Source organism: Passer domesticus, chromosome 9 (assembly GCF_036417665.1).
Source record: "Passer domesticus isolate bPasDom1 chromosome 9, bPasDom1.hap1, whole genome shotgun sequence".
Lineage (NCBI taxonomy): Eukaryota > Metazoa > Chordata > Aves > Passeriformes > Passeridae > Passer > Passer domesticus.
In genome coordinates this window covers 39,610,445-39,637,043 of record NC_087482.1, presented here as the reverse complement: position 1 = coordinate 39,637,043, position 26,599 = coordinate 39,610,445, and the positions used below count along the sequence as shown (strand labels likewise).

The 26,599-nt window shown below is 43.5% G+C and overlaps 1 protein-coding gene across 2 annotated transcripts in view; it reads right to left on the bottom strand.

Annotated features, from left to right (window-relative positions):
* The window catches only part of SYNPR (synaptoporin), a 100,727-nt gene that overhangs the window by 10,045 nt on the left and 64,083 nt on the right, over nt 1–26,599 (bottom strand). For both annotated transcript variants that reach the window (XM_064432920.1, XM_064432921.1), the window contains 2 exons: nt 17,212–17,336; nt 901–1,099 (listed from right to left, as the gene is read on the bottom strand). In XM_064432920.1, the coding sequence (XP_064288990.1) occupies nt 901–1,099; nt 17,212–17,336 (324 nt within the window). The remainder of the gene's footprint in view (nt 1–900; nt 1,100–17,211; nt 17,337–26,599) is intronic.

Below are 26,599 nucleotides of genomic sequence, written 5' to 3'. Positions count from 1 at the left end.
CAGACACTGGTTAAATTTAACCTGTAAATTCAATTACAATCCATTTCACAGAACAAATTAAGTCAATGTGATGTTAATGCTATAGCAGATTGTGCCGTGCATCCTGTGACAGACACGACTGCAGCAGCTGTTTCAGGAAAGTCCTGGACAAAGGCAAGTGGCCACATCATGATGTGACATATTAATACCATTTTTTATCTTTCCTTTTTCTATTGCTACAGAGGATAATGTGGTTGGTCAAAAGTAAGAATTATTTTCCACAAGAAAATTAAGATGGAAGAATTATGTAAAAAATCCTTTGATGAAACAGTTTGAAATGAGATCTCACTTGATACCAAGAAGAAGCAAGGCATTATTTAGTTACTCTTTCTGCAGGGACCCCTTTATTTTGCCTATTCTTTGTCTCCTCTGTGAGGATTTCCTTATATTTCCACACCATTTTCTAGTGTGGTGGTTTGGCACAGCCTGGTTTTTGGTAGGAGAGGACCACAGGGGTGGCTTCTGTGAGAAGCTGCTGGAAGCTTCCACCCTGTCCAACAGAGCCAATCTCTGATGATCTCCTCTTTCCTTTTTTCCCCACCAATGAAGTTCTGCTATCATAGGGCTGAGATCCCAATCCTGCTACCACTCAGCTACCTGTTCATTATTTGTGTGATCATCATCACTGTGGGCAGTGGGAGAGAAGCACATGATTTCACAAGTACATATAGGACTAAACAGCCTCCATTACCTTTGGTGTTAAAATACAACATCACCATTAAGATAAAAAAGCAGGTGAATGCAGACCTGCTTTGGGCAGCAGGACACCTGGATCTCCCAGACCATGCCAAAACCTCAACAACCGAAAAAGCAAGAGGTGGAGACTACACCTGAAAACACTGCAAATGCTGCAACACTTACAATTAAAGGCCCTCTGTTGTTTTCACGGTACTTGTTCTGGAAGAAGATATAAACCACAGTGGCAGCCAGCGAGTAGAGGAAGGCGAAGACCGCGATGGTGACGAAGAACTCCGCCGAGGAGGAGAAGTCCCCGATCAAGGCGAGCGTCTCCCGGCGCTTGCCTTCACAAGTGGGAGCCTCGAAGTTCACTTGATGCAACCTGGAAAATATCCCATAGAGCAGCAGGTGAAGTACAGAAAATGGAAACTGTTATCCGAATAAAGATGAATGCATTTGCTCTGTCTCTTTCCTGATGCACATTGATCCCTGTGAGTAACTGGAAGCTGTGGGCTGTGCTCCCCAGAACCCTGCGAGTGCCAAGGTGAGATGAGCACATGAACACATCTTTTAATCAATCCCAGAGAAAAGTTCATATTCCAGTGGTTTGGTACAACCCTCCCCATCCTCTCTGGGGTTTTGCCATGGCAACAACTGAAAAAGGATAACATGAGAAACAATTTGATTTTTGAATTCTTACAGTCCAGGCAGCAGAAAACAGGTTTTATCCTCAGTACTAAGCCCATGGGATACCCGTGTTTGGATGTTCACAAATTCCTCGTCAGGCGCAGAGCTACCTATGGCTGTTAGCCCATAGGGCTGCAAGCCACACAGTGCTGCTACATTAAAGGCTTTTAAAATCAAGCTGCAGTAGAAATACACAACATGGATCAAAGAAAAAGTCTCTATGCTCTGGTTTAAGCAACCTAAGCCCTAACTTTATATTCATGACTGTTTATCAGTGACTGAGCTAATAGATTTATAGTTCTGTCTGGAAGCTCCCGTGACAGACTTTTTTCCTGTAATAATTTTAATTTCTGTTTCAGAAAAAGAGGATCCACGGAGGGGTCATTTTGGCAGGTCCTGTTGCATGGCCCAGATTCACATCAGTGGAGCCCAGTGAAGGATCATGTTCTGCCCTGCACAGGCTGAGTGAAGGGGAGGAAACCAGCAGCAATTAAAGAACTGATGATCTGGTGCTGAGAAAGGATTAGGCCTTTTGGGAGACATTCCTCTGCTCAAGGGCAATTAATGTGTGCAACAGCAAGCCAATGGGAGCTGCAGCCATAACTATATTTGGCTAAATAAAAAGTTAATTCCCCAGATGAAAACAAAGTACCCAAAGCAGAAATCACAGAAGACGGATTAATGGACAATGGAGGATTGGATGACTTTTTGCTTTTGCTGGTCCTGATTAAATGTACACAAACATGTAGGCAGAGCAGTGGTTGATGAATAACACCAGTTATTTGCCTCAGAGATTTTATTCCCTGTCATTGTAGTAGTGGTGGGATGAAAACAAAAACTAAGTCTGCCCAGATTGCAGAGATGAGCAGTGGCTGAATTGCCTTTCCAGTGTAAAGCCAGCAAAGCTTGGTGAAATCTGAACATAGGAGAGATCCTAATGGCAGTGATCAGTTTCCTGACTTCATTGTCTTTATAGCAGAGTTTTCTTCTCCTCCCTGGAGCCCTGAAACACAGACTGGACAACATGTGGTGCTGCAAGTGGCACCGCAAACTCCTGTGCATACCAAAGAGGAAATAACTTAGGGAATATTTCTACCAATATTCAGACTTGGAGTTGCTGCCCACCCCTGCCCCTCTGACTGTCCACTGTCAACACAACCCAGTCTCATCATCAACAACCAGCCTTTACCAAACATAGTAAAGCAACTGAGACCATTTTCCTTTTTTATTCCCTGTTTTCCTGAGTGCACCTTAGTTCTGAATCATAAGCCAGGAAAAAATGTTCATATATTAACACCCCACTTGTACCTTCCCAGCAGTGCTTTTGTGGCCAGGCACCTGTCAGGAATACGAGATTACAGAAACCTTCTTCCATCAAGTTACTTTTATTCATTTGCTTTTCCTTTTAGATTTCCTTGGTCTCTAAAAGGATGTGCAGTAATTGGTGCCTCTTGTGGCCACCTCACCTCTGTCAAAACAACCGAGATCTCTGTTGTGCAAAGGGCCCCAAAATAGACCATGATTCAGACCTGGGAAGAGGAGCTGTGACAGGAAAGAGAAGTGAGGGAGCCAAGCCCTGCAGTGATTAGGGTGGATGCTGACTTTATATGATACATCTGAAAAGTTTCTTTAAGGCAGGGGAGGATCAGTGACAGAAAATCCAGTTTCACTAATCAAAGCCTTTTTGATCTGGAATGGCATCTCCGAGAGAAAACTCTGATATTTTCCCCACTGATGTTGCTGAGTCAGCCTTTCTGGGGGCAGGATGGTTTGGTGATGACTCACAAAACATTAATTGCCTCCGCCTCTCACTTTTGATACAATTCTACCTGTTCTGTCTCTTACTTCCTCTGACTTACTCTTCTTTCATCTTCTCTTATCTCTCTTTGTTTACACCCCACCTTTTCCTTCAAGTCACCCTTGGCCAGTGTCCTCCTGCTGCTTTTCCAATTTCCAGCACCACCCCTCCATTCCACCTTTGACACTCCATTTGCTAAACAAAACCAAGAACTCCAAGAGTGAGTCGTTGCAATCACACCCTGAGCACTTTGTTAACATTTGTAAGGCTGCATTAACAGGAATGATTTTCACTGATTGATGGGCAATGCAAATAAGGAACACAACAGTAATGAATTTACTTAATTAGGGAAACCTTTCCCTCTGTAAGTTCCTCCAGGTTTTTTTTTTTTCTTTTTTTTTTTTTTGCCTTGTACTGCACCGAGTATTGTTATTAATTCAGAAATAAAGCTCCTGACTTTGGAATGTGACCTTGCATCCCACACTCAGCAGAGCTGCACTAAGGTCATCCTCGCTGCCCATTGTTACCAGCACCATCCCCTTTGTTAACAGCAGCTGCCCTGGCCAAGCCATCCAGGCCTGAATTCCCCCAAATTCACTTCAGTCTGAAGTAAGTCCAGCAAAGGCAGTCAAGTTTCACTGATGAAGTCACAGTAATTAAGGGCTTCTGAGGTTTCTTCCACCACTTGGCAAACTTTCCATTGCCGTGGGAAATATGATGACAAGACAGCTGTATTGTCTAGCTTGACAACATCAAAAGAGGGCAGGAATGTTTTACAGTGAAAAAGGGGATTTTTACATTGTTCCACAATAGCAAAGAACAGTTACATTTTCAGATGCTAATTACCCTTGCTCTGAAAAGAATACATGAAGCCAGACACATTGAACAAAGCTACAGCTGTAACATGTGCATGGGAGAGCAAAAGTTGTGCTCTTTCCATGTGAATGTGAAGTTCCCTTTTCTTCCTGAACTTCCTCAGTACAATATTGAAGCCACAGCTTTCTTTTAATCATAGCCCTTCATTTTTTTTACAGCAGCTTAATTCCCCTGATGATCCTTGAACAAGAAAATAGTCATGAGCCAACTTCCCCAAAGATCTGTCTCACTCCACCAGCAGACACAGAAGAGCCCAAGCAGAAGGGTGGGTGATCTAATATTGTCTGATCCACCCCTTCAACAATGCACACAGGGCTTAGACTTGAAGCCAACATAACACACAATTAACACAAGAATGTGCTCAAAAGTTATTGATGAATCAGCACAGGTTTCCTCTCCTGGGCTTTGATCAGTGTGTGGATTAATAAATGGATAAAGCTCTGCCTCCAAAAATTCTCAATGGGGGTTAGTGTTTCTCCATTCCTTCAGTAGGATCTAGTGAAAAACAGGCAAAAAAAAGGCTCTGTTTTGGCAGGTTGTCCTATTTTCTGAAAATAGCATCTTGTAATCCACCCTCCAACCTGTCTACAACATGCTGGAACAAAATCTGCAACACCCACACACGTGCTTGCAAAAACCCAGAGATCCATTATCTTTTCATTGGGCTGTATTTCCCCCCCAACTTGTTTCTGGTACTCAAACTGTCAATTGTCTTTACTGTCTGCAAATCCCTGAGAGAAATACATTGCTAGAAATGAGTTATTGCAGTAGTGCTTGTGGAGGGGTTTCTTGGGAAATGTTTATCTTGGCTGATAATCTCCAAAATGAGGGGAAAATGAAATTTCAAAATACAGTAGTGAAATGCTGACATGCACAGAGCCCCTCAGCAAGTCAAACTGCTCTGCTGAGGCACAAAAACGTGACAAGGGTTTACATCTTCCTTTCTCTGGGATACAGAGTAAAGGCATTTATTTTAGTCAGCCCTGGAAACTGGAGTTCCCTCATTTCAGAGGACTATGCTGTTGTGCTTTGACACCAGTGCCTCCAGCCAGCCAGTCCCTGGGCAAATGTACCTTTTTGAGACACCAAATATGGATTTTTTTTTGGTTTATTGGAAGAATACAAATAAATGGGATCCTTCCTTCACACAACAGAGCTCATCATTCCTGTAAAACTTCTCTAGAGATATTACCTACATTAAGAAAAAACACTCTGCAAGTCATGTCTAATAGTCAGGTCAAAGAAGAAATCTGCCTGCATATGAAGTCTTTTCTTTAAGGTAACTGGGGTCCACTGACTCTTCCAACACTCTTCCCAGCCTGCTCTTCTCACTGCAAAGAACACTTTCCCCAGTGCTGGGCATTCCTGAATGTTTGGTGTTAAAATCCTGGCTCTCTGCAAGGCTTCTCACACAGCAAGAAAGAGATTTCCTTCCAGGCTTCAGGAGGATGGATGGACTGAGCTCTGCATTCTCATCCTCCTCCTCCCCCCAGATCTGCTCTTCAAGGACAAATTTCTCATTGGGGGGACCCTGCAGCATCAAAACCATTATCCAGCAATTCCCATAGGATTTCAATCTTTTCATCCAAGCATCCAGGAGCTGCTGAAGTTAGTCTCAGGCAGAGAGCCTGTTAATACCACATTTGAACACCTTGAAGGCATTAATGCTGAAGTTCTCTCCAACCCTTCAAAATCAAATAGCTGAGATGTTTTTCAAGCCCTGGACAACTGTGGGGATGAGACGGGATTTTCTCCTCAGCAGGACAGCAGCTACCATGGAGGTGACTGCTCCCTGGCTTTTTGCACCTTGTGCTGTTCTGGTAAAATCAGAGGTTTCTACCCTTTTGCTAACAATGACAAGACTGTTTCTCACCCCAAGCTGCTCTCCAACGGCTCTTTTCCTAATGAAGAAATTACCTTACTCAAGTATTCCCATCCCTTACCTTTACATTGTCCATCTGCCATGACACAAATTTCAGTGTTGCCTGCACATACCACAGCCTCTCAAAACTGAGATTTATATCCATCCTTCCTATATATCCCAGCAGTTTTCCATACCTCACTCTACCAGCTGCCTCAAAAAATAACACCCTTCCAGACTGCCCAGCACCCAAAGGTCCCTTCAGTACCCTCTTCCTCTACAGAGCAGCACATTCATTACCACCACATACCTACCCCTAAAAAATCTGTTCATTTTTATCTGGAGAAAGAAAGCAAAATTAAAATTCACCATCTGACTCAGCAATCCAAGCCTGGTCTTTTGTTTCTTTCCTTTCTAAAAGAAGAAGGAATAGAGTTGGCTGATCAAAGAGTATTTGAAAATATTTCACTTTGAACTTCTGTGGCTCAATAAATCCTCTCCATTTATTACCAAAAAATGAATTCTAATGCCCACATCACTCTAGAATTATTCAACGCTACCAGTCATTTCACACAAATACATATATCATCTTGCAAACATTTATTCCTAGCTCATATCATGGACATTTGAACATCCTAAAGATCTCCCCTTTATCACAGCTGACTTTAGTGGCTTATACCCTCCAAATCCATGTCCAGAGCAGCATGACCAAAAAACCCCCAGAAGTTGGTTCTGGGGAGCTAACCAGGAAGGCTGTAACCTATACTCTTTTCTAGTTTATGTCCAGTCAAAATAATAAAAAATATTTCCCTCCTAATACTTTTAACTTGCTAGCTTGCCAGGTTCCCAGCCCTCTGTAGCACATAGCTGTGCTGCAGATGTTTGGCCAGCACTGTTTCCCCACTGTACTGGTTTATCAGGACAAGCTGCAGGCACAGCTGCTGTCCCAGCACACCACACTGTGCTGCACTGGGACAGGGGCAATTCCCCCAGTGCAGGCAGCTCAGAGCAGGTTCACCACGACACCTACCCAGATCTGGGCACCTCATGGGTCCCTCTCCTCCATCTCTCTACTCCACATTTAATTTCTCCTGTTAAGACAATGAGTCTGAGACCCCCTGAGGTGCTCAGGCCTTCAGGAAGAGAAGCTGCACCACCCCTTTGAGGGTGGGTTCTGAAGGCATTGGAGCAAGGACAGCACTGGTGGTGGGCAGAAGCACTGGTGCCATACCCCAGCTTGAGATCTCCCTGCAGGACCCACTCCCAGTGACTGTGTGCACAAAGCTCCTGGGAAACAGCCTGCAAAACACTTCTGGGGGAAGAAACATCTGGAGTGGTGCCAGACGTGGAACGAGCCTCCCCAGGCTGTGCACGTAGCAGGAGTGCAAACCCTACTACTCCATCGTAGCACCAAGAAGACAACAAAAAAGGCAAAAATGGCTCATTATAGAACACATGCTGCTGGGAGTGCTCGCTAAGCTGAGTGGGTGATCCCAACCCCACTTCCAAGCCTTTACCCAAGACCCAGATTTATCTCCCAAGATAATTTCACAGCTCTTCTCAGGAACACATGCTGTGCAAGCAGAGCACAGTGCTCAAAGACATGCTCCACCAGTCTTTACAGCCCAGAAACCTTCTTCAGATTGGGCACTTGCATTCTTGGTGGTACAGACTAGTGGCGATATACTCTGATTTCCCTTCACTGAGCTATTTTCTTAGGACAAACTGCCTTCTAATCTCTGGGAAACTGCTACTATCTCTGAAGGGAGGTAATTCTTAATTATCTTTAAAAAAAGCCATTGTGTTCATGGAACAAGGCAAATTATAGGACCTGGAAATGCCACTGGCATACATTTATACCACCAGATAAATAACCATCCAGTGTTACCTGGTCTCATCATGATATCCTGGCTGAACCCATAGTTCTTGTGTCCCTCCTGCTGCCCTCTCCTCTGGACAGACGCAGAACACAGCTTCCAAACTAAGAAGCTCCTGTCAGAGCCAAACAAAAGCTTCCATTTGGAGAAAGATCTACAGAAATCTAAACATCTACAGATGAAACATGAGCAGTAGAAATCATAAAGAAAAGTTCTAAAAAAGCCATTGAATATAACAAGACCATTTCTGAGAAGTAGATGTATCAAATCCCTGGGCAGTGTTTTTTTCATGGAGCAGTGTGGGACTGCTGATCTGCCATTCCTGCACCCCAACACATCCTGCAACTGCTCACATCACCTCCAGTTCACCCTCCCTTCCACCATCAAATGGGCTATGAACTCCATGTCAAAGTTTTCCAAATTCTTGGGCAATTTCTTTCAATATTACTTTGTATTTAACTATAATTTTTCTCAAGTATATTGTCCTAATGTACTTAGAGCAATCAAATTAAGTTATCTGGAGAGTTTTATGGGATGACTCCAATGAAACTCCCAGTCACAGTATGTACCTTTGGAAGGCTATGACAAATCCTTTCCTCGGGGAGCTGCAGCACAGGCTGAGCAGACTTGTGGGTCTGCTGGAGGACCTGCAGACAAACTGCCAGCACCTTCACACCTTGAATAGCCCAGGAGGTGTGAATCCAGAGAGGACAGGCACTGAGTGGGGCTGTGCTGCATGGGCTTGGATGCACATCCTCTCCAGAGTCTACTGAATGAAAACTACGGCATTTATCTCCTGGAAAATAAATTAACGTAGAATCCAGGTGTGAGAGACCAAAGACATCTCGTGCATCCCATCCCCTACAGTCCTGGGGAAATCTTCAGGGCCCCTGCACAGCAAATGCACGATTTGGAGCAGGGAAAAGGGGAAGGACATTTGTTTGATTGTCCCCCAGCTGGGTCACTGTGTGCCATACAGGGTATGGGATCAAATGCCAAACAAAGCAAAGCCAAAGAGTGGCTGCTTTGGTTGCTTCTGTACTGACAGCACGAACATGTGCAAAAATAAATTTGCAAGGGAAGTTGCCTAAATTCTGACTTGTAGGAAAAGCTTTTGTGGCAGGCACAGATAAAACACCATCACTGCACAATACTGCAGAGACTATTCATGAATATATATTAAAAATTCAAATGGTGAAAAAGCTGCAACAAATCCAAAATCCATTTCCACTTAAAGAACAAATTTGGCATAACGAATTAATAAAGAATTTTTCTGGCACTAAAACAGTATTAAGCATAAAATATAGCCTCTCTAAAGAAAAATCAGCCAGTATGGACCATCCAAATTCAGGAAAAGTCAAATTTTTGGGTGCCAAAACAAAAGCTCTACAATTTACAAATTTCTCCCTTATCTGCAGGAGACACCATCTCCAGAAATTTCCTACCACTTTCCTTCCCCCTCCAGCTGTGTGCCCATGAGCTCTGTGTTCCTGCAAAGTTTGTACATGGACAACAAGACAAGAACTGACCAGTCTGAAGAGCTGTGAACCAAGACAAGCCTCCTCTGTGGCCCCAGTTCAGCATTCAAGGATGTGCTTGTTTTGAGTTTCAAGGGATTAAAAGCTACAGAGTAGAAGTGAAATTGTGGGAGTGGTGGGTGGTCTCTTGCTTCGACAACACAGTTGTGATGAGGACCACATGCACAGGATCAGCCTCAAAGACAAGCTGAAGATGTGGTTTTACCAGATTTCTGTCAAATCTGATTTTACCAGATTCTACAGATCTCATGCAGGAACAAAGGGTGACTCAAAGCATCTCTAGTCCCTCACTTGTGGGGAAAGGACACTTGCCTTTATCCACAGTTCCAACAGTGCAAACTGGAAGTAATGACCATTCTTTGCCAATCTTGAAGATTTCTACAAAGTGGCTCTTGAAGACTGTAACTGGGGTCAGGAGGAGGCCCTCAAAACTAGAAAAGTCACAAAGTGATCCATATTCTTATCTGTTCTCATCAAACCAGCAGTAGTTCCAACAAACTCTGACAATAGGAATTACATTGCACATTGTGCTCATGGACAGCTGGTACAGCAGACCACAGCTGTCCAAGTAAAAAAGCCCATTTTCTCCCATTCCACTGTTCTCTTTGTCTAAAGACAGTATTTCACAGTCAGCGTGGTCCTTGAAGACTTGTGGAAATTGGAGAACACTGATTTGCAGTTTTCAATTACTTCAGTAGTCTGTAGCCATGCACAAGCAAGCAAAAATCACATCAGGGCTCTGAACTATGGGACGCACTCTTTAATCACTACAGCCTGTTATAAAAATGTGAAATATTCTTCCCTATTACAAACTATGCTCATTCAAAACTGAAAAGAAAAGTACTTATTCTGCAGACCTGGATCACCTTTTCCCCAGCCCACGAGACAATCTAAGAGCAAACAGCTCTAACTAAACCAACAGCTTATTGATCAGTGCTCAGTTTGGATTTGCAAGCTCCATGTCCAGGTTGCTTCCAGACTTGCTTCAGTACAGAGACTTGACCAAGGTCTCTGATGCCTTCACTGTCAGGGAAGTGCTGGGGCCATACTTTAAATAGCTCACAAAGTTCTTGCATTCACGTCAGAATGGCATAAAATCTTTTAACTGGCTTTCCATCAGGGGATTTTGAAAAATTGAGCTGCAGTTTTCTGGATAGCCCTATAAATTACCAGAATGTAAAAATCACAACTGAGAAAAAAAGGTCTATTTCCTAGTTAAAAATATATTTTAATGCTTCAGTTTGCATCATTAATTCATATTAAATATGAAGATACTTTGTGAAGGTGTCACAATCACAGATATTTGTAACCTGACGGATTTGCTGAATTTTACCAAGCAGGATGCAACATTATCTTCTTCCTCATTCACACAATTTCCTCTTTCCACTAACAGTAGAAGTTCTGCTTAGGCAAATTATTCACTAAGAGGTCAAAATTAGGTATAAAAAGCACTGCTGAGATCAGAGTTTGAAACAGTTGTGGAAAATAATTAAAGCCATGACTGAGCCCTCAGTGTCCATCCTACACAGCCAGTTTATATAACAGGGATATTGGTGAAAATCTCCAGCTTAGCTGATGTATTACTGAACATTTTTCCTCATCAGTTCAGCTGTTAACCCCAGATCTGTAGCACCAGATGAGGCAGTCACAGTTTGGCAAGAAAAGGGACTAAACTAATGCAGCTTTCACTCTTGCAGATCCAGAAGGGACCACTGTGGCACAGCTCGTGGTCTTCTGAACTCCATCCAATCGTCCCTGCAACTCCTGCTTGTGCAAAATCTGCTTCTCAGAAGCACCAAGTTTTGTTCTAAGAGTTCCAGGGTGGAGATTTATGCCGTCATTAAGCTGGAATGGGTCATGCAAAGTTTAACCAGCACCTCTCACCTTCCCAGGAGCTCTGCCAAATCCGCCTGGGAACTGGGGCATCTGCATTTTGGCACAGCTCACACCTGAAGCCAGTGCACAGCTCCTGCTGCCTTGCTTTTGCTCCTGTCTATGCACAGGATGCTTATGAGATCACAGTTTGGTTTTGCAGAAAGGGGCATCTTCTGTAAGGTGAAGACATTCAAAATAAAACAAAATCTTAAGGAGTTCAGCTGACTTTGTGACTTTATTCTTTCCTATCTCCAACCTTCCAAGAAGTCTGGGAGCAGAGCCCGCCACAGTCGCCTGAAAGTCAGCACTGCAGGCAACTACTTAATGGAAAGAATTTCTATTTATCAGCAGCTCTCAGTCTCCCAGCCATTACAGACATTCATAATCTTTCAGCCAGAATGTTTTTCACTGAATTCTGAAGCAAGATTTACAAATGGATGACAAAAAATAGAAGGATAGTACACACTGGCACAGAAATGTGCTAACATTTGCACAGGCCTTTTCCAAAGAAAGATCAATGCAAAGCTCAAAAAGTTAGATGTTTTCTCCTTAATTATCATTTGTAGCTTCTAAGTAGGCAATTTAGATCTGGCTGTCATATTTCAAATGGAAGACTAGGCTGCCCCTCGCATGCAGATGAGGTGAACACTTTCAAGGGTGCTCAATGGGAATGTCTTTATTCAAATGAGATACTTAAAGTGAATGAAAAGCTCCCATAAAACACAATTTCTTTTTCCTTCAGAAGGAAGAACCACTTGAAGAGACAGCTTTACTAGCACACTGAAAAAATACTAATAGGTGATTTAGAATAAAATGGCAAACATTTGTTTTTCCAACTGCTGTGACACAAAGATGTGCAAAGACATATTTTCATCAGGGTCTCACTTTAGCACCACCAGGAAATCCTACTCTGTCCTTCAGGTAACTGTGGCTCAGTGCTCCTAACACTTCTGCACACACTTCACCTAGCAGGTGAGACTGTTTAAAATTTAACAATGTCATCCTCCAGGTCAATATTTTCCAAGTAGTTTTCAGGATGAATGCCCCAAGACAAGAGATGCTCCAAATTAATTCCCATGCAGCATTTATCTTGGGGATATACTCCATATGTAGGCCTGGGTTAAAGCATCTCCAAAAGCTACAAGCAAAAATATTTCAGTCCAGGGTCTGCCTCAAGACTTAGGAGCTTGTATTGGGGTGGTTTTCCCTTCCCATTGCCCTGCAGGTCCAACCAGTACATCTCTGCTCAGGGGACTCCCATGAGCCACAGACCCCACCAGCATCACCCACAGCCAGGATCTGGGGTGTTGTGGTTGTGAGGGTCCCAGGACAAGGGAAGAGATGAATCTGACTCCATATTCTTAGAAGGCTGATTTATTATATTATTATATTATATTAAAAGAAATTATATACTAAAACTATACTAAACTATAGAGAAAAGGATACATCACAAGGCTAGAAAAGAATGCATAATAAAAACTCGTGACTTCTGAGAGTCCGACAGCTGGTTTTGATTGGTCATTAAATAAAACCAATTCACATGTTTGACAATCTCCAGACCACATTTCAAAGCAGCAAAACACACTCTGAGGGGTCTCAGCTTCTCAGGAGAAAAACTCCTGGGCAAAGAACATTTTTCAGAAAATATCATGGTGACACTGGGGCACAACGTTCCTCCCTTGGCCAGGACAGGGCATCACCACCAAGAGCAGGTGATGGTCTCAGCACAGAGCACCTATCCCAGCACATCATCACAAGAGCCCCCCTGAGATGCAAAGGTTCATTTAAATCGGTAGTTGAAGAAGCCCAAATGTTTCAGTGCAACTCTGCCAGCTGCAAGTAAAACATCAAGTTTGTGATGCGGATAATGAACTAGCAAAAAATCATCAGTACAGACTCGGTAAGTTAAACAAACAAAAATACTTGCTTTTAGGAGGACTGGTGAAAAAGCATCTTAAAGCAGTGAATACCAGTAAGAAATATGTACCCAGTAGGTGTACTGTTCGATCACTTATTATCAAAGTAAGCCCAAGGAAAAACCAAGTACATGATAAAAATATTTCTGGGATCACAGAAAGTAATAAACAAATAGGACCTTCACTAGGACTCTTATTACAGACAAAACATATTGCTTCAGGGCACTTGGAGAAGTGACAAATCCAATCTGAAAGGGTGATGGACTGTGAGAGTAACAAATAATCCCAAAATGCAGAATTTTTTTTCCACCCCTCAAAGAATCGTTGCCTGGGTGAGGGTCAAGTTAATGAACACCCTAATGTGTGACAAATTTGCTACAGACTCTGTATCAAGCACAGATCCTAATGCTAGAGAAAAACTGCTACTGTAGGGATAGAGAAATTGATTCCATATTTGAACTTGTAAAACTTCCAAAATGCATATACAGGTATCCAGAAGAACAGCTGATTTGTGCTTTAAAACATGAGGAAGGAAGAAATGTTTTGTGATGAAACTAGAATCAGGCTGAAATGAGGGAAAAAAACCTCAGGTGAACATATAAAACATCTCTATAAATATCAGATTAGGCATGGAATAGTCTGGCAAGATCTGTAGAAGAGTGTGGCAGAGCTCCAGGAGACACTGTTGGAGGATATTAGGGTTTAGACTTCAGGTTAATTTCCACTCTGCAGGGTGACTACAGAGTCATGGATGTGGGCTGCAGGAAGCTTAAATGAATCAGTGTAATTGTGGATGGAAAGGCATCCATCTCAACTCCTGTACCAGAAGAAATGGTGGAGCCAGATTTGGGGTCAGCTATGTCAATAGTGGGGACTCTTCAGTGATTACTGTACCCCAGTAGCACGAGCTCAGATGGGAATGGCTCAGCCTCCTCAAGCTCCTGACACAATCACCCTGCACAGGCACCACCAATGGGCTTTTCTCCCAGGGATCCTCTCTCCCAGCAGTGCAAAAGCACCACTGCACCAGGTTACTCTGCTAGTGCCTAGTGATTAGTACACTTTCATGCTTTTCCTCACTGCCCCCTTTTCAAAGGGCAAATTAATCCAGGTCCAGAACTAACTAAGAAAGCGATTCCAGCAGAAATGAGAAGCAGCCACCCTGTGAAAAAGGTTTCTTTGGATTTTCCTTTTGGTGCTCCACAATTTCCTGCTACCAGAGTTACAACATCAGTAAAACAACACAGGAGCCAAGCATAACTTCCATAATGCCATAACTTAAAAAATAAAAAAATATAAAGAATTAATATTAAAGGTGTGTTTCAAAACTCCCTGTCTAATTGCACTAGTTATTTCTCTTGGACTCATTTTTATTTCTTGCTGGAGACTTTTGCAATTTGTAGATTGGGGCTGAGAAAAATCTCAATAAGCAGGTGTGAAGATGCTCCTTTGTTTTGGGAGCATCTGGAGCTACCTGCTGTGGAGTCCAGTGTTGCTTCTGAGCATTCAAGAATGGCCTGGGGCCACACGAATTACCCCACACCCCACCAGCACTGGTTTTGCCCTCCTGCACCCTCCTTGTCTTTAGCTCAGGTGATTGGCCCCAGAAGCATGGGGTCACAAGTGCAATGCCCATCCTTTCAGTCTGGAAGACTCCCTCCCCATTCTCATCTTGCTTTAATAGCAATATTTTCAGGTTCCTTCAATCTCATTTCCAAAGCACCCAAGCCTTCCTGCTTTGTCAAGCTGTCCTGTTCAGCCATACCACTTTGTTTACCAGCTTAAAGCTCTTGACATTTGTCATCTATTGGCCAAGGTCTAGCAGTTCATCTTTTGGGAAAAGAAAATAAAGCCTCAAATTCCCAGCAACAGAAATGAAAGCAGCTGGTAGCAAGACTTTCTTTGTTTCAAGTCATGCTGGAAGGTGCAGATCATAAAAAAGCAGCGCTCAGGTATTTTGACTGCTTCAGTGTCACTGCTGACAGCCCCAACAGCAGCAGGGTGTCAGATGCTCAGCAGCTTCTCTCCTTCCACCTACACCTCCCCCAGCTGACAGCCAATAATCAGGACTGTGAAGGCATTTGAAAGGAAAATGCCATGGAGAGATGGACCTGAATGCAAGACTAGTGGGAAATTCATCCTACCTAACAATGCCTACAAGCCCATGCAGGGAGATGAGCCTCAGCCTCAGGAGCACAGTCTTGATAAGAGAGCCTCAACTTTTCTGAGCTGCTTTTTCCAAGCTTATTCACTGCTCTGAGATGTTACCTTTCCCAGCTAATCTCACTTCTGTTTTTAGAGCACCCCATCTCCATTATGTGGAAGAAGCACTGGAGAAAAAAATAGCAAACACATGAGAAAGTCACAGGAATATTCAAATAAAACACGGAGATGACACCAAGATCCAAGTAGCAGATTTTCCAGGCACACATCTGCTGCCTCATGTAATCTACACATCTCTGGACACTTTTTGCATATGCCTCAGGTCTGCAAACAAAATCACAAATTGCACAAAATCTGACTATATTAATGCTTCTCCTGAAACAGCAGTTGTGTCATCTCCCCTCTGACCTGCACATTTCAGGTGGATTTTTACCACGCAGCCAAGCACCCCACTGCATGTGCCACACATCCCATCTGTGCATGCTGAGTTCAAGGGCCAGCTACAGCCTCAGCTGGATCCCTCCTGCAAATAAACCCTATTCTGCATCATCTCATGCTGGAATGTTACATTACTCATCAATTACTTCCAGTTTTCTAATAAGTAAAACTGTGGGAAATTGCAGATCCAGCTACTTCCTTCCAGAAACAATGGCTGATGTGCCTGGTGGAACACCAGGAGACACTTGAGGGCTACTTCTCTCTGTTTTATTAACTTTTAAAATAAAATACTATTTTATAATCATGCAAACTAAAAGCACTTCACTACAGGGTGTATTTGTAATGAGTGTTGGAGAAATGACCTATTTGGAAGTGAATCAAATTACAAACTCACATAACTCAATTTTCAGGATCTCTCCTACGCATACTAAGCAGAAATGAAAGAAAATGTGGACATATTCAAGCCAAAAAATAAACATTTGTAATACCAGGAAATGTGACTTTTTAGAGTAATAAATATATGTCAAGCATTAACAACATTTCAAGGAATCAAATTCAGTTCCCACTGTTTAGAATTTGCTGTATCTCAGAACACGTTAAAGAAATAGATCCTTTCAAGTCTGGTCTGTGCATAGCAATCATAAGCAAAACAGCATGTGATTTCCCAAGGAAGAAAAATTATTTTAGAGTCATAATGTACTAGACTTGAGATTGAATTATGCATTCTTTTCTTAATCATCTCAATTCCTTGAAGAAATCACTTATACAAAAGTGAGTGGTTTCTGCAGTGGACTTGACATATCTTAAAAAAAGACTTTTGAAGCAGGATCTCAAATGGCATGAATATTATATATATATATATATATTTATTTATATATATATATATATATATAGTGTATAAGTAGACAATAGTTTTCAGATGTACTCAAAATACATTAAAAAACCTATAAAAACTGTTTTCCTAAATCACTAGGTTTAAAGCATTCAGACACCAAGAGATGCAAACAGGCAATTAATAAAATGTTCAAAAAGCATTTCAAAATTATGGTTCAAACTCATTTTGGCTTTTTTGCTTTCCTGTCCCTTGGAGTAGCTATTTCAGATCCTTGCTACTGCAATGGGTGGGAAACCTCTCTAATTTCCAGCTTAAGTTAATGGCTACACTACAGTTTTTCATCTTGGGATGATGTGTTGTTTCATTTTCCCTTGCCTCCCATTTTCCACTCCCCCAGCTTTCCTGGCCTCCACAGGGCTCTGGCATTTAAGAACCATGAATCCTCCTCCGCTGAGCTCCCATTCCCAGCAGTTCCATGGCCCCATCCACACCACAACTCATGCCTCCTGTACACCAGAGGAAAATTCTGGAGCCCCAGCGTGGTGCTTGACTGAGATCTGCTGTCGGTGAAGGAGCCCTGCGTGCAGCCCCAGCCCCGAGAGCCGAACCGCGCGCGCCGGCCGGGGTTACCTGAAGGGGTAGGCAAAGGCTATGTCAATGCTGAGGTCACTCTCGGACTTGTTTGCACAGTCCACACTGAGGCGCAGCTCTCCAGAGTACCCGCCGCATGTTGCAAATGCAAAGATTGCAAAAAGCTGTCAAAAACAAACAACATTTTTATTTTATTTCGTTTCAGCGACCGCCACAAGCAGATCCATGCAGTAGCTCTAGCTGCAGCACCAGCCCCCTCGGATCAGGTTATCCATCACTCCTTGCATTTAAACATTGCCATACATTATTCCTGCACCCTTCCCAAAAGCAAAGAGCCATGACACATGAAGCTCTGTTGCCACACAGACAGACCCATCACCATTTGTCCGTGCCAGCCATCTCAGCTCTTCCCTTCTGTCTTGAACCCTATTTGGGATTCACAACCCAAGCAGTTATTTAAATCACCCCACTGACAGGTGAGATTGAACAAGAAGAGAAGGATGGATATTGACTGAACATAATGAGTAATTCTTAACCCAAACAAAACACTGGCAGAAGTATTTTAAAGGTGCAACCAGAAGTAGCAACAGCAGACCCAGACAGTTCACACAGCCACCATCACATTATGTGGCAAAACACAGACCTGAGCTGCCCCTCTCCCAGTTAATTTATGACTTAGAAAAACCCCACAGTGTTTGTTTTAATTACTTTTCCTAAATTACTACCATAATATAAAGTGGACACAGAGGTGAAATAAACTGACTGCAAAGCAGAAAGGAATTCCAGATTTTGGCTGGAGTCAGGCAAACTGAAAAGGAAAAAAGAGCTGGGGTGGTTCTGATGCAAACCTATAACACATCTTAATCTTCCAGAAGAAAAATAATGAAGGAGGGAGTATGCAGGGCAGGGACACATCAGCTTTTATATCAAGGGTTCAAAGAAAGAAATTGGAAGCAGGCTTAAGTATCTTCAAACATCACTAATGTAGGCTTCCTTGGAAGATTCTAAGCAGAAGTGGGGACAGTTTATTTATGCAGTTGTAATTTAAATTAAAGGACAGGTTAGATTTTGTTGATTGCAGCACTATAGCTCTGAAGTACTCCATTAGTCTTAACAGAGCTACTGTGAGATCTACAGAAGGGCAGATTGGGGAAATGGCAAGCAAATGCCCAATCCCAGCCACAATTAAATTAGCTAAAATCAGCAACCCAGAGGAAACAAAGAGGGTTCACATCTGGGAAAGAAACCATGTTTTCGGACACTGAAAAATTATGCAGCAAGCAGATGTAATGACAAAATAACAGACTGAAAATAGAAAAAACAGATATTTTCTTGCTTCACAAGGCTTTGTAAAACATGTCATTAATCTTAGTTCTCCCAATTTGCAGCATAAACAAAGCCCCAAGTTTCACCAGGCTCCTTGGAATTCAGCTTTGCATGTGCACCTTTTCCCCAGAGGGTGACAGATTTTAGGGGTGACATCTGAGCACTGGGGCAGGGAGACCCTCCCTGGGAGCAGAGTAATGTGCTGAACACGATGGAGCACAGGGAGTAACAGGAGAATGATGCAAGTTTCCACCCTGCCACTCACTTCCAATGTGATCAGGGCATATCATACATGGAGGATAGATTTGCAAAGGTATTTAGGTACCTAATGACAAGAAAAGTTAATAAAAACTTTGATTGAATCAATTCTTCTTGCTGAGCTCACTGCAAAAGAAGAAAGCTGAATTTCACTATGAATTGACTTGTTAAATATGAGCCACAAAATAAATGTTTTCACTACAACTTAAATAGTGTTCCTTCATCTGAAATGAGACATTTCCTCTGTACACACAAGAAGTTTCTGCCCTTACATGCAGCACAGCACTGGAAATCAGCATTAACCACCTCAGGTCAATTTGTGAAAACAAATATCTTAATGAGAAGACAATATATTAAGGAGAACAGGAGAGAACACTGACCTGCTTTCTGGCCTAATTAACAGAGTTGCAAATGCAAATGTTTTACAGGTACATAGGCACAAAGATTAACAGTGATAAATAAAAAGGGAACTTGAAAGCCTGCAGTGTGAGACCTGCCATAAAGGAAGAGACATCACCTCTCAGCTAACACTCTCAGCAAGGGGACAAGCAGAGGAAAGAGGTGCAACTGAACTGTATCTCCTTTAATCATGCATTAGAAATCACCATAATGGATGTCAACTTGTTTTTTCACCAAGGGCACAGAGCCATGCCCATGCCCATGCCCAAAAAACACAGCTTAGACTATTCCTCCCCAGGAAGTATCTCCCTCAGAATTCCCAGTTTTTCCTCTGCCCTATTGAGAGCATCCAGCCTTTACTTTAGCCCCATAGTCAGCTCTTCACCAGAAGCTTTTCAGCAAACCCCTCCACGCACAACCACCAGCTCCCAACCTTACCCAGCACACACTCTGCTCCAAGCACCAGGCAGCACCCACAAGGCAGGTGGGGAGAGAAAAAGGACCATGCTGCAGACTTTTCTACCAAACTTCAGCAATGCCTCAGCCAGCTCAAATCAAGCCTGGCTCTCTGCTGTGGCTGGATCAGGTGGTGGCTGGGATCACCCAGCTGCCAGTAATGCCCAGCCAATACCCACAGCTGCATGCTGAGGACACAAAGCACCTTTTAGGGGGCATATTTACAGTTTCCATCAAGGGAATGCAGAGTGAGGGCTGTAAATCAGTGGTATTTCCCTGGGAAATTGTGGCCAAGCAGCAGCATAATTCTTCTCCTCCTACCTCTGCATTTCCTCTTCCCCCCCATCCAAGTTGTGCTGCTTTATGTTGTCAGAGGAGGCCCGGAGCAATAAGCCAAGAATTACTAGCTGGTTTTTTGTGCACACAGTAATTCTGCGGCCATTTCAGGAATACTGTAAACACCACTGTATTTTATTAGAGCAGGATTTGTGTAAAAGGCAGTTGTAAACCCCATAATGGGAGCTTTATGGGCCAGACTCAATAAAACCTCCATCTGTGAGATAATTTTATTGAATCGGCCTGCTCTGAAATTGAAAAGTTTATGGAGAAAGGGAAAGTGTTTCCCCATGTTCCTATTTACTCTTTGCCTATAAATCCACACTCAGCACCAGGCCTATCTGCAAGTGTGCACACATCCTGCTTCTCCCCTTGACATGACACAAATCTGCCCATGCAGTTACCTCTGGTTATCCCATGGCTGCTGCCTGCCAAGGCTCAGTCAAGGGGAAATGTGGTGCCACTGAGACAACAAATCCTTGCTGCCCTGGCTGTGCCAGGCTGCTCCTGCCCACAGGAGTGGGAGCAGGGCAAACCCTGCTTTCTCCTGTGTTCCCATCCCTCCTGCAGCTGCAGCTATTGCCTTGCCACAGTTATACAGTGGGGAGGCTGGTGCCTTCACGTGTGCCTGGACCCTTGCAGGGAAATGGAAAATGCCTGCCCCCAGCCTGGATGAGTGCTCCACATTCCATGTGGGATAACACACCAAGCATCCCCAAATTCTGTGTGTGCTATGGAAGCAGTTACCAACCCTCCCAGTGAGCCACAGACCAAAGAGAGGGAGAGGAAGGAATATTATTTGTGCTTCTCAGCACAGACTGGAGCAATGCACATCTCACGTGTCCAGTCCAGCCTGGCTGGAAGATCATCCTTCTTCCTCATGGTCTCAGACACAACACTGCCAAGGCAATGAGTTTCTGTAAAGTGGCTAACACCATTCCCAGATCCTGTTATGATGATGTTCCCTCTTTGACCTCCAGCTTTAGCCTGGACTACAGGTATGTTTTTGAAAAGAAGTATAATCCCACAATATAAATTAACCAACAGAAATTATGTTTATTATGGTACTGTGCAACAATAAACCAGCCTTCCCTGTCAAATCAGACAAGCAAGTTTTAAAGACCAGTTGGTCCCTTAGCACTTTGAGAAAAAAATAGCAATATAATACCCATCAGGGCACAACACTGCTTCTCAAACCAGCACAGGGCAGGGAAAGGTTCATCATATGATTTATGGGACCACCTCCCTTCTTCCAATGCCAGGTTTCAATGCAATGGCAGTGAATCTGGTAATTCAGCATTCAGGTGCTGTCATTTATCCAGGCTCAAGGCTGGTTCCTTTGTTTCCCAGCCCAGCAGCCAGGGACATGGGGTGTGTGATGCCCTGAGGGAGCCCAAGTCCCAGCTGGGAATTAAAAATTTAGTAGTGCCTCAGCATGTGACCCTGGACATCACTCATCCCACCATGGAAGGGAAAAATAGGATGATTTCATGTCCCTTCTCCCTGTTTGGCTTTGTGACAATTCCCCTCAATGCCTGCTGAGCAACAGGCTCACTCTGCACACCAGGAGAAGGCACAACAGTTCCTGACAAGGTGAGTTGAAAGGCTTATGTGGCGCATGTTACAGCTGAAACATCCCGGCAGGAAGACAACACTGTCATTTAAAATTGATGAAACTTCCATATAAACCACTTGCTTTTTGTGGGAGCACGTCTGCCCTGTGCAGCAGCCTGTGGCAACTTGCTGGCTGACAGGATGAAGCCGTGCTGGGGATGAACCCCAAAACTATCCTGCTGCAAAGGAGAGGACCTGCTCTGCCTGGGGGCTCCTTGGTGGGTCCTCCAGGAGGGCAAGATCTTAAAAAGAAATTGTTAGTCTTGCCTGGAGCTGTGGTGGCCAAAAACAGGCTGTGAGGGACGCAGTTCACTATGTGGTTTGGTCTCCAATGCTTTTTCTTGGCACCAAGGAAGGAAAATGGGAATGAACCTACTGGATGCTTTCCCAAAGAGGTCCCCCCAGTCCCCTACTCCTGCCCTAAGAGTGGAGAGCCGAGGAGAACTCCTGACACTTCGAAAGAGCAACCTGAAACATTCGAAACGCCTGCACTATTATTAGTCATTTTACATGTTCAGAGTGTTTTAAAAACAGACCTGTTTTTCTGGCATCATTTCTGGATCTGAGACCTCCCTTTCTCCATACCACCGTACCAGAGAGACTGCAAAACCTTTGCCAAATGTTCCATTGCCTTACACGTCCCACAGTGGCCAAGAGTGTGTGGGGAGAGAGGAGGAGCACATTGCTCTGAGGGCTCTGGAGACGTCCCCCCGCAGCCGGCATCGCTCACCCAGCAGAGTGTCTCGTTAAACTGAGATTATTTATTTATAGGGCAGAACCAGTAATTGAACATTATTATTAAGGCTGTAAAGGGAAGGTTTGAAGGCACTAAAGGACTGTACGGGAAACATTTACTGCAGAACTGATGGCCCAAAATATGTCACCAGTGAAGGATTAGGAAGCACTCTCTCCTCTGGGTCTCTGCCTGTTTCTTTTTTAAAATCTGGCATTTTTCCTGCACGGATCTGAGCTACAGACTTCCTGGAATCACTTCTCCTACATACAAGCCTTTGTGCACTGGAGATTATCAGATTATTGACTTTGGGATTCCTAATTATATCAACTTGACTTGTTGATGAATTGGAGGTGGATAGCATTGCAACCAACGCAGTTCTGGGGAGGGGTGACAACTAGCTGGAGTCATTTTCCTTCAACAACTACACAGGAAGAAAGCTGAAATATATTCTGCTCCTGCTGAGAAACAATCCTAAAGCTACAGCTCACTGATTGCTGGGATTTAGTGTCCTCACCTTATAAATAAACAGCAGCATTGCTAAGAAGGCTCCTGTGCCAGCCCAGCCCTGGTCTGTGTGGAGTGAAAACTCCAGGGATGAGGGAGCAGCTCAAAGTTCAGGCATGAAGAACCACCTATGCCACTGTCATGCACCTGGAGGAGAACAATCTGCTCCACGACTTCCCCACAGGGCTGTGGGGTCTTCATGAGGCCATCTACAGCAGTAAACCTCTGTCTGGCATGTTAGAGCAAAGAGCAGCCCTTGATGCCACCAGCTGGATGGAAAGACCTGACCCCAGAGCAGGCAGGAACCCACAAAGAATCCTCTGTTTGAAGCGCAACACTTCATTTAATGCTTAGCATTTTTTTTTTAATTATAAAAACCAAAACCCAACAACTTGATTTGATTCTTAATGGAAAGATTTATGGAAATGAAATTGGGGTATTTTTAGTGAGTAAAGATCATTTTATAATAACTTGGTTATACAATACTTTAATCCCAAGGAGACAATTTTCTCTCCTTTACTTTGAAGAAAACCTTTATCTTTTTCATTCATCTTCCATTGATTATTCTAAAAATCCCATTTAGCTTCACCAAATAATGGTATGGTAGTCTTTTCTCATTATATTTTAATAGAATAAAGCCCAACTGTATATGAGAGGATTAGACAGCCATTCGTTGGGGTAAAGAACACTGTTCCTCCAGATGGCCAGACAGAATCTGTGTAATGCCTTTCCTATTTATTAAGTTTGAAATGTAATGCAAGCTGTTTCATCCAGTTTTTAATGGGTCAGCCACAAAGTTGAAAGCTAATGCTAAGGTTGGCAGCATGCATGGAAGAGTTAACAGGCAGAAAATAGAGTCACATCTCTTCTTGGACTCAGTGAAAAGCCTTGAACTACAGAGGTACTTGCACAAGTAATCTACACAAGCACCTCTAACCATTAGACAAAGATTTGAGGTAAGCATTTACTAGATCCCGAGGGGTTTTAAAATTTATTGTATAAATTGCTTTCAGCACATGGACATTGACACATTGGTGAGGTGTCTTCCATGGAACAAAAGACACCAACAGGTGCTGCAAAGAGGCTTAGGGGTACCTGGGGTAATTGCTGGGTGAGCATGGCTTTGTTTGGGATGTATCACAGACATACCTGCAGCCCTTTTCCCCTCTGGCTGTAGAACAGCCTGGAAGTTCTGGCTCTTCCTCTGCAGCCTCCACAGCTTCCCCTTCGTGCCCTTTTCATTTAAGGACGCGGGAGCACAAGTTGGACAGACATGTTTGGATTTGTACATATAATCCCCGAATGACTCATGCTGTGACATATGTCACTGCAGCAGAGACGTGCTCCTTTTTGGGCCTGAGAGCTTTTCTAGTCCTAGACTTCCAGCAAAAATAAAAACCAAATAACTGTGGCAGTCTCTACCAGGATCTACACTGTGACAGAGCCCAGAGCATCACAAGTGCCCAGAGTCCTGGAGAGCAGCCACTCCCACTCTGTGTCCCCTTCCTCTCATCTCATGAGCTGCTTTGGCACCAACCACATGTGACCACCACAGGCAAAACCATGGAAAGCCACGGTGAGGTACAAGAGAGCTTTTCTAATAGGTCAAGTCAATTTTCATTTTACTAACAGGCAATGTGCAACAACCCACCAAACACTCAGGTTAATGCATAAATATAACTCTGTTTCTGCTCCCTCCAGAAAACAACAGGTTTTGTGCAGACTTTACAGTCTGATTATATGTGATTTATTGTGTAACAAGTGTAAACATTATAAAATAAAAAAACGTTGGATGGCTGCTCATTTCCTCTTTTGCTTGGTGGGTTCAAAAGCATCTGGGCTTAAAATGGCCCATAATGTAATATAAATGCGTACAGAGCATGATCCAAGTTATTACTGAGTAGGATTTACTCCCTCTAATAACCACAGGGATTTACATTATGGCTGAGTGACATGCACACATGGGAAGCACTCTGTGAAGGGAAAGTGCTCCTGAACTTAATTTCTTTAAAGCCTGGCTGGCCAATACAGGCACAGGGACTCACCACAGCCAAGGCTACACCACACTGCAGCACTGGACGGCAGGGACCACAAACCCAGCTTGCAAAGGCAGTGTTGTACTCAGTGTGCACAACACCTGCCCTGGGCTGGGACAAGGCACCTCTCCCAGCCAGGGAGCCCAGCCCCATTCCCAGCATCCCCACCAGGCACCACTGTCCCTTGGCAACATTCCCTGATGGCTCCTGGAACTGCTTCCTCGCCTAATTTGTGCCTTTGTACTTCCCATTAGCTTCAGCTCCTTTCCCAGCACTACTCCGTGGACCTGGGCTCCTGAGGAGAATTTTCCTGCTCTGGTGACAGATGCACACAGTGGAACTGAGAGGCTGGAGCACTCCTCTGACCAGAAAATGCTCTGACAGCTGGGTCCCTGCAGCGTGGCACAGTCAGGGAGCTGCAACCACACCTTCCCTGGGTCAGCACTGACGGAAAATTATTATTACAGAAAAGGCTCTTGTCCTTCAATCACGCTGTATAATTTATGACCTAATGACTGCCCATTGACTAGCAGGGATTATACATTCCTGAAGATGTTTCTGGGTGAATGAAAGGGCATTAACCTCATTACTATCACGTCCACACTCATCAGAGGCCATTAGTAGCTTCCTCTCAGCTCCCTGGGCTCCAGTGTAACTATCTGGTGTCATCTGCTGCCTGTCACCTGCTGTCCTACACGCCTGCTCTTGCTCTGTCTCCAAACATGGGGCCCACTGCCTCATCTCAAACCGGTTTTGGATGGAAAAATCCACTGGAGCTGGCTTTGACCTCAACACCCACCTCTGTGCAAAAGGCTGTAATAAGAATTTGCTTCTGGCTAAATATCAGCCCACATGGTAAAAATAATTTATTTTTTAATAATTAAGATGATGGGCTATAAATGAACGTTTGCTTTGCTGAGCTCTGGGAATTCACAGGGAACATTTTGAGCAAGAAACATTTTTAAAATTAAAACCTCCCTCTCCTCTTTTCTGCCACTCCTCTCATACTCTGTCCCTAGAGATGGTATTGCTCTCCTTCCCACATTTAAATAATAAAAAGCAATACCTTAACACAACATATTTAGGAAATGCTAACAACATTGTCCTTATCTCACTAGCTCTGAAACACTTCATCTGGACAGGTTAAGTTGTCCTGTTCCCCTGCATTCTCCTGTTCCTGTGTTGCTTCACGCCTCTTGCCTGTCTTCCTTTTATTCACACCTCTTAATTCACTTTCCATAAAATCTGTACCCATACCTGCTTCCAAACACAAAGAGAAAAAACTTTTCAAAAATCAGGTTCTTGCCTGAATGTTCTCCATTTCTGTCATGGTTCAAAATATTTAATTCTGAGACAACCAGTCATCCTTCCCTTTCTCTCAGCTGCCAGCAGCTGCTGCAAATTTTCTGTGCCACTTGTCAATGTACTTCAAATCCTCCCAGACCCCAGAAAAGAAACAGACACTTGTACAAAACCAATAATGCATCAATATGTTTTTGGCTGTTGCAATTTTTACATCTGCACTGATGGAGATGAATATCCAGCTTTTTTTAAATCTATAGACTCTGGCATGTGGAATAAAGCCAGGACCACTAAAATAAGGAAGCAGAGAAAACGCAAGCAGAATGGAAAAAGCAATTGAACATGCTATAAACTTAGAATCAGGTGAAAGCTAATTATGGCCATGCTCCCTGAAAAGATAAGGACACAGTGAGGGAAATAGACTTATTAATTATTTGTGTTATGGTAGCACTTAGAAGCC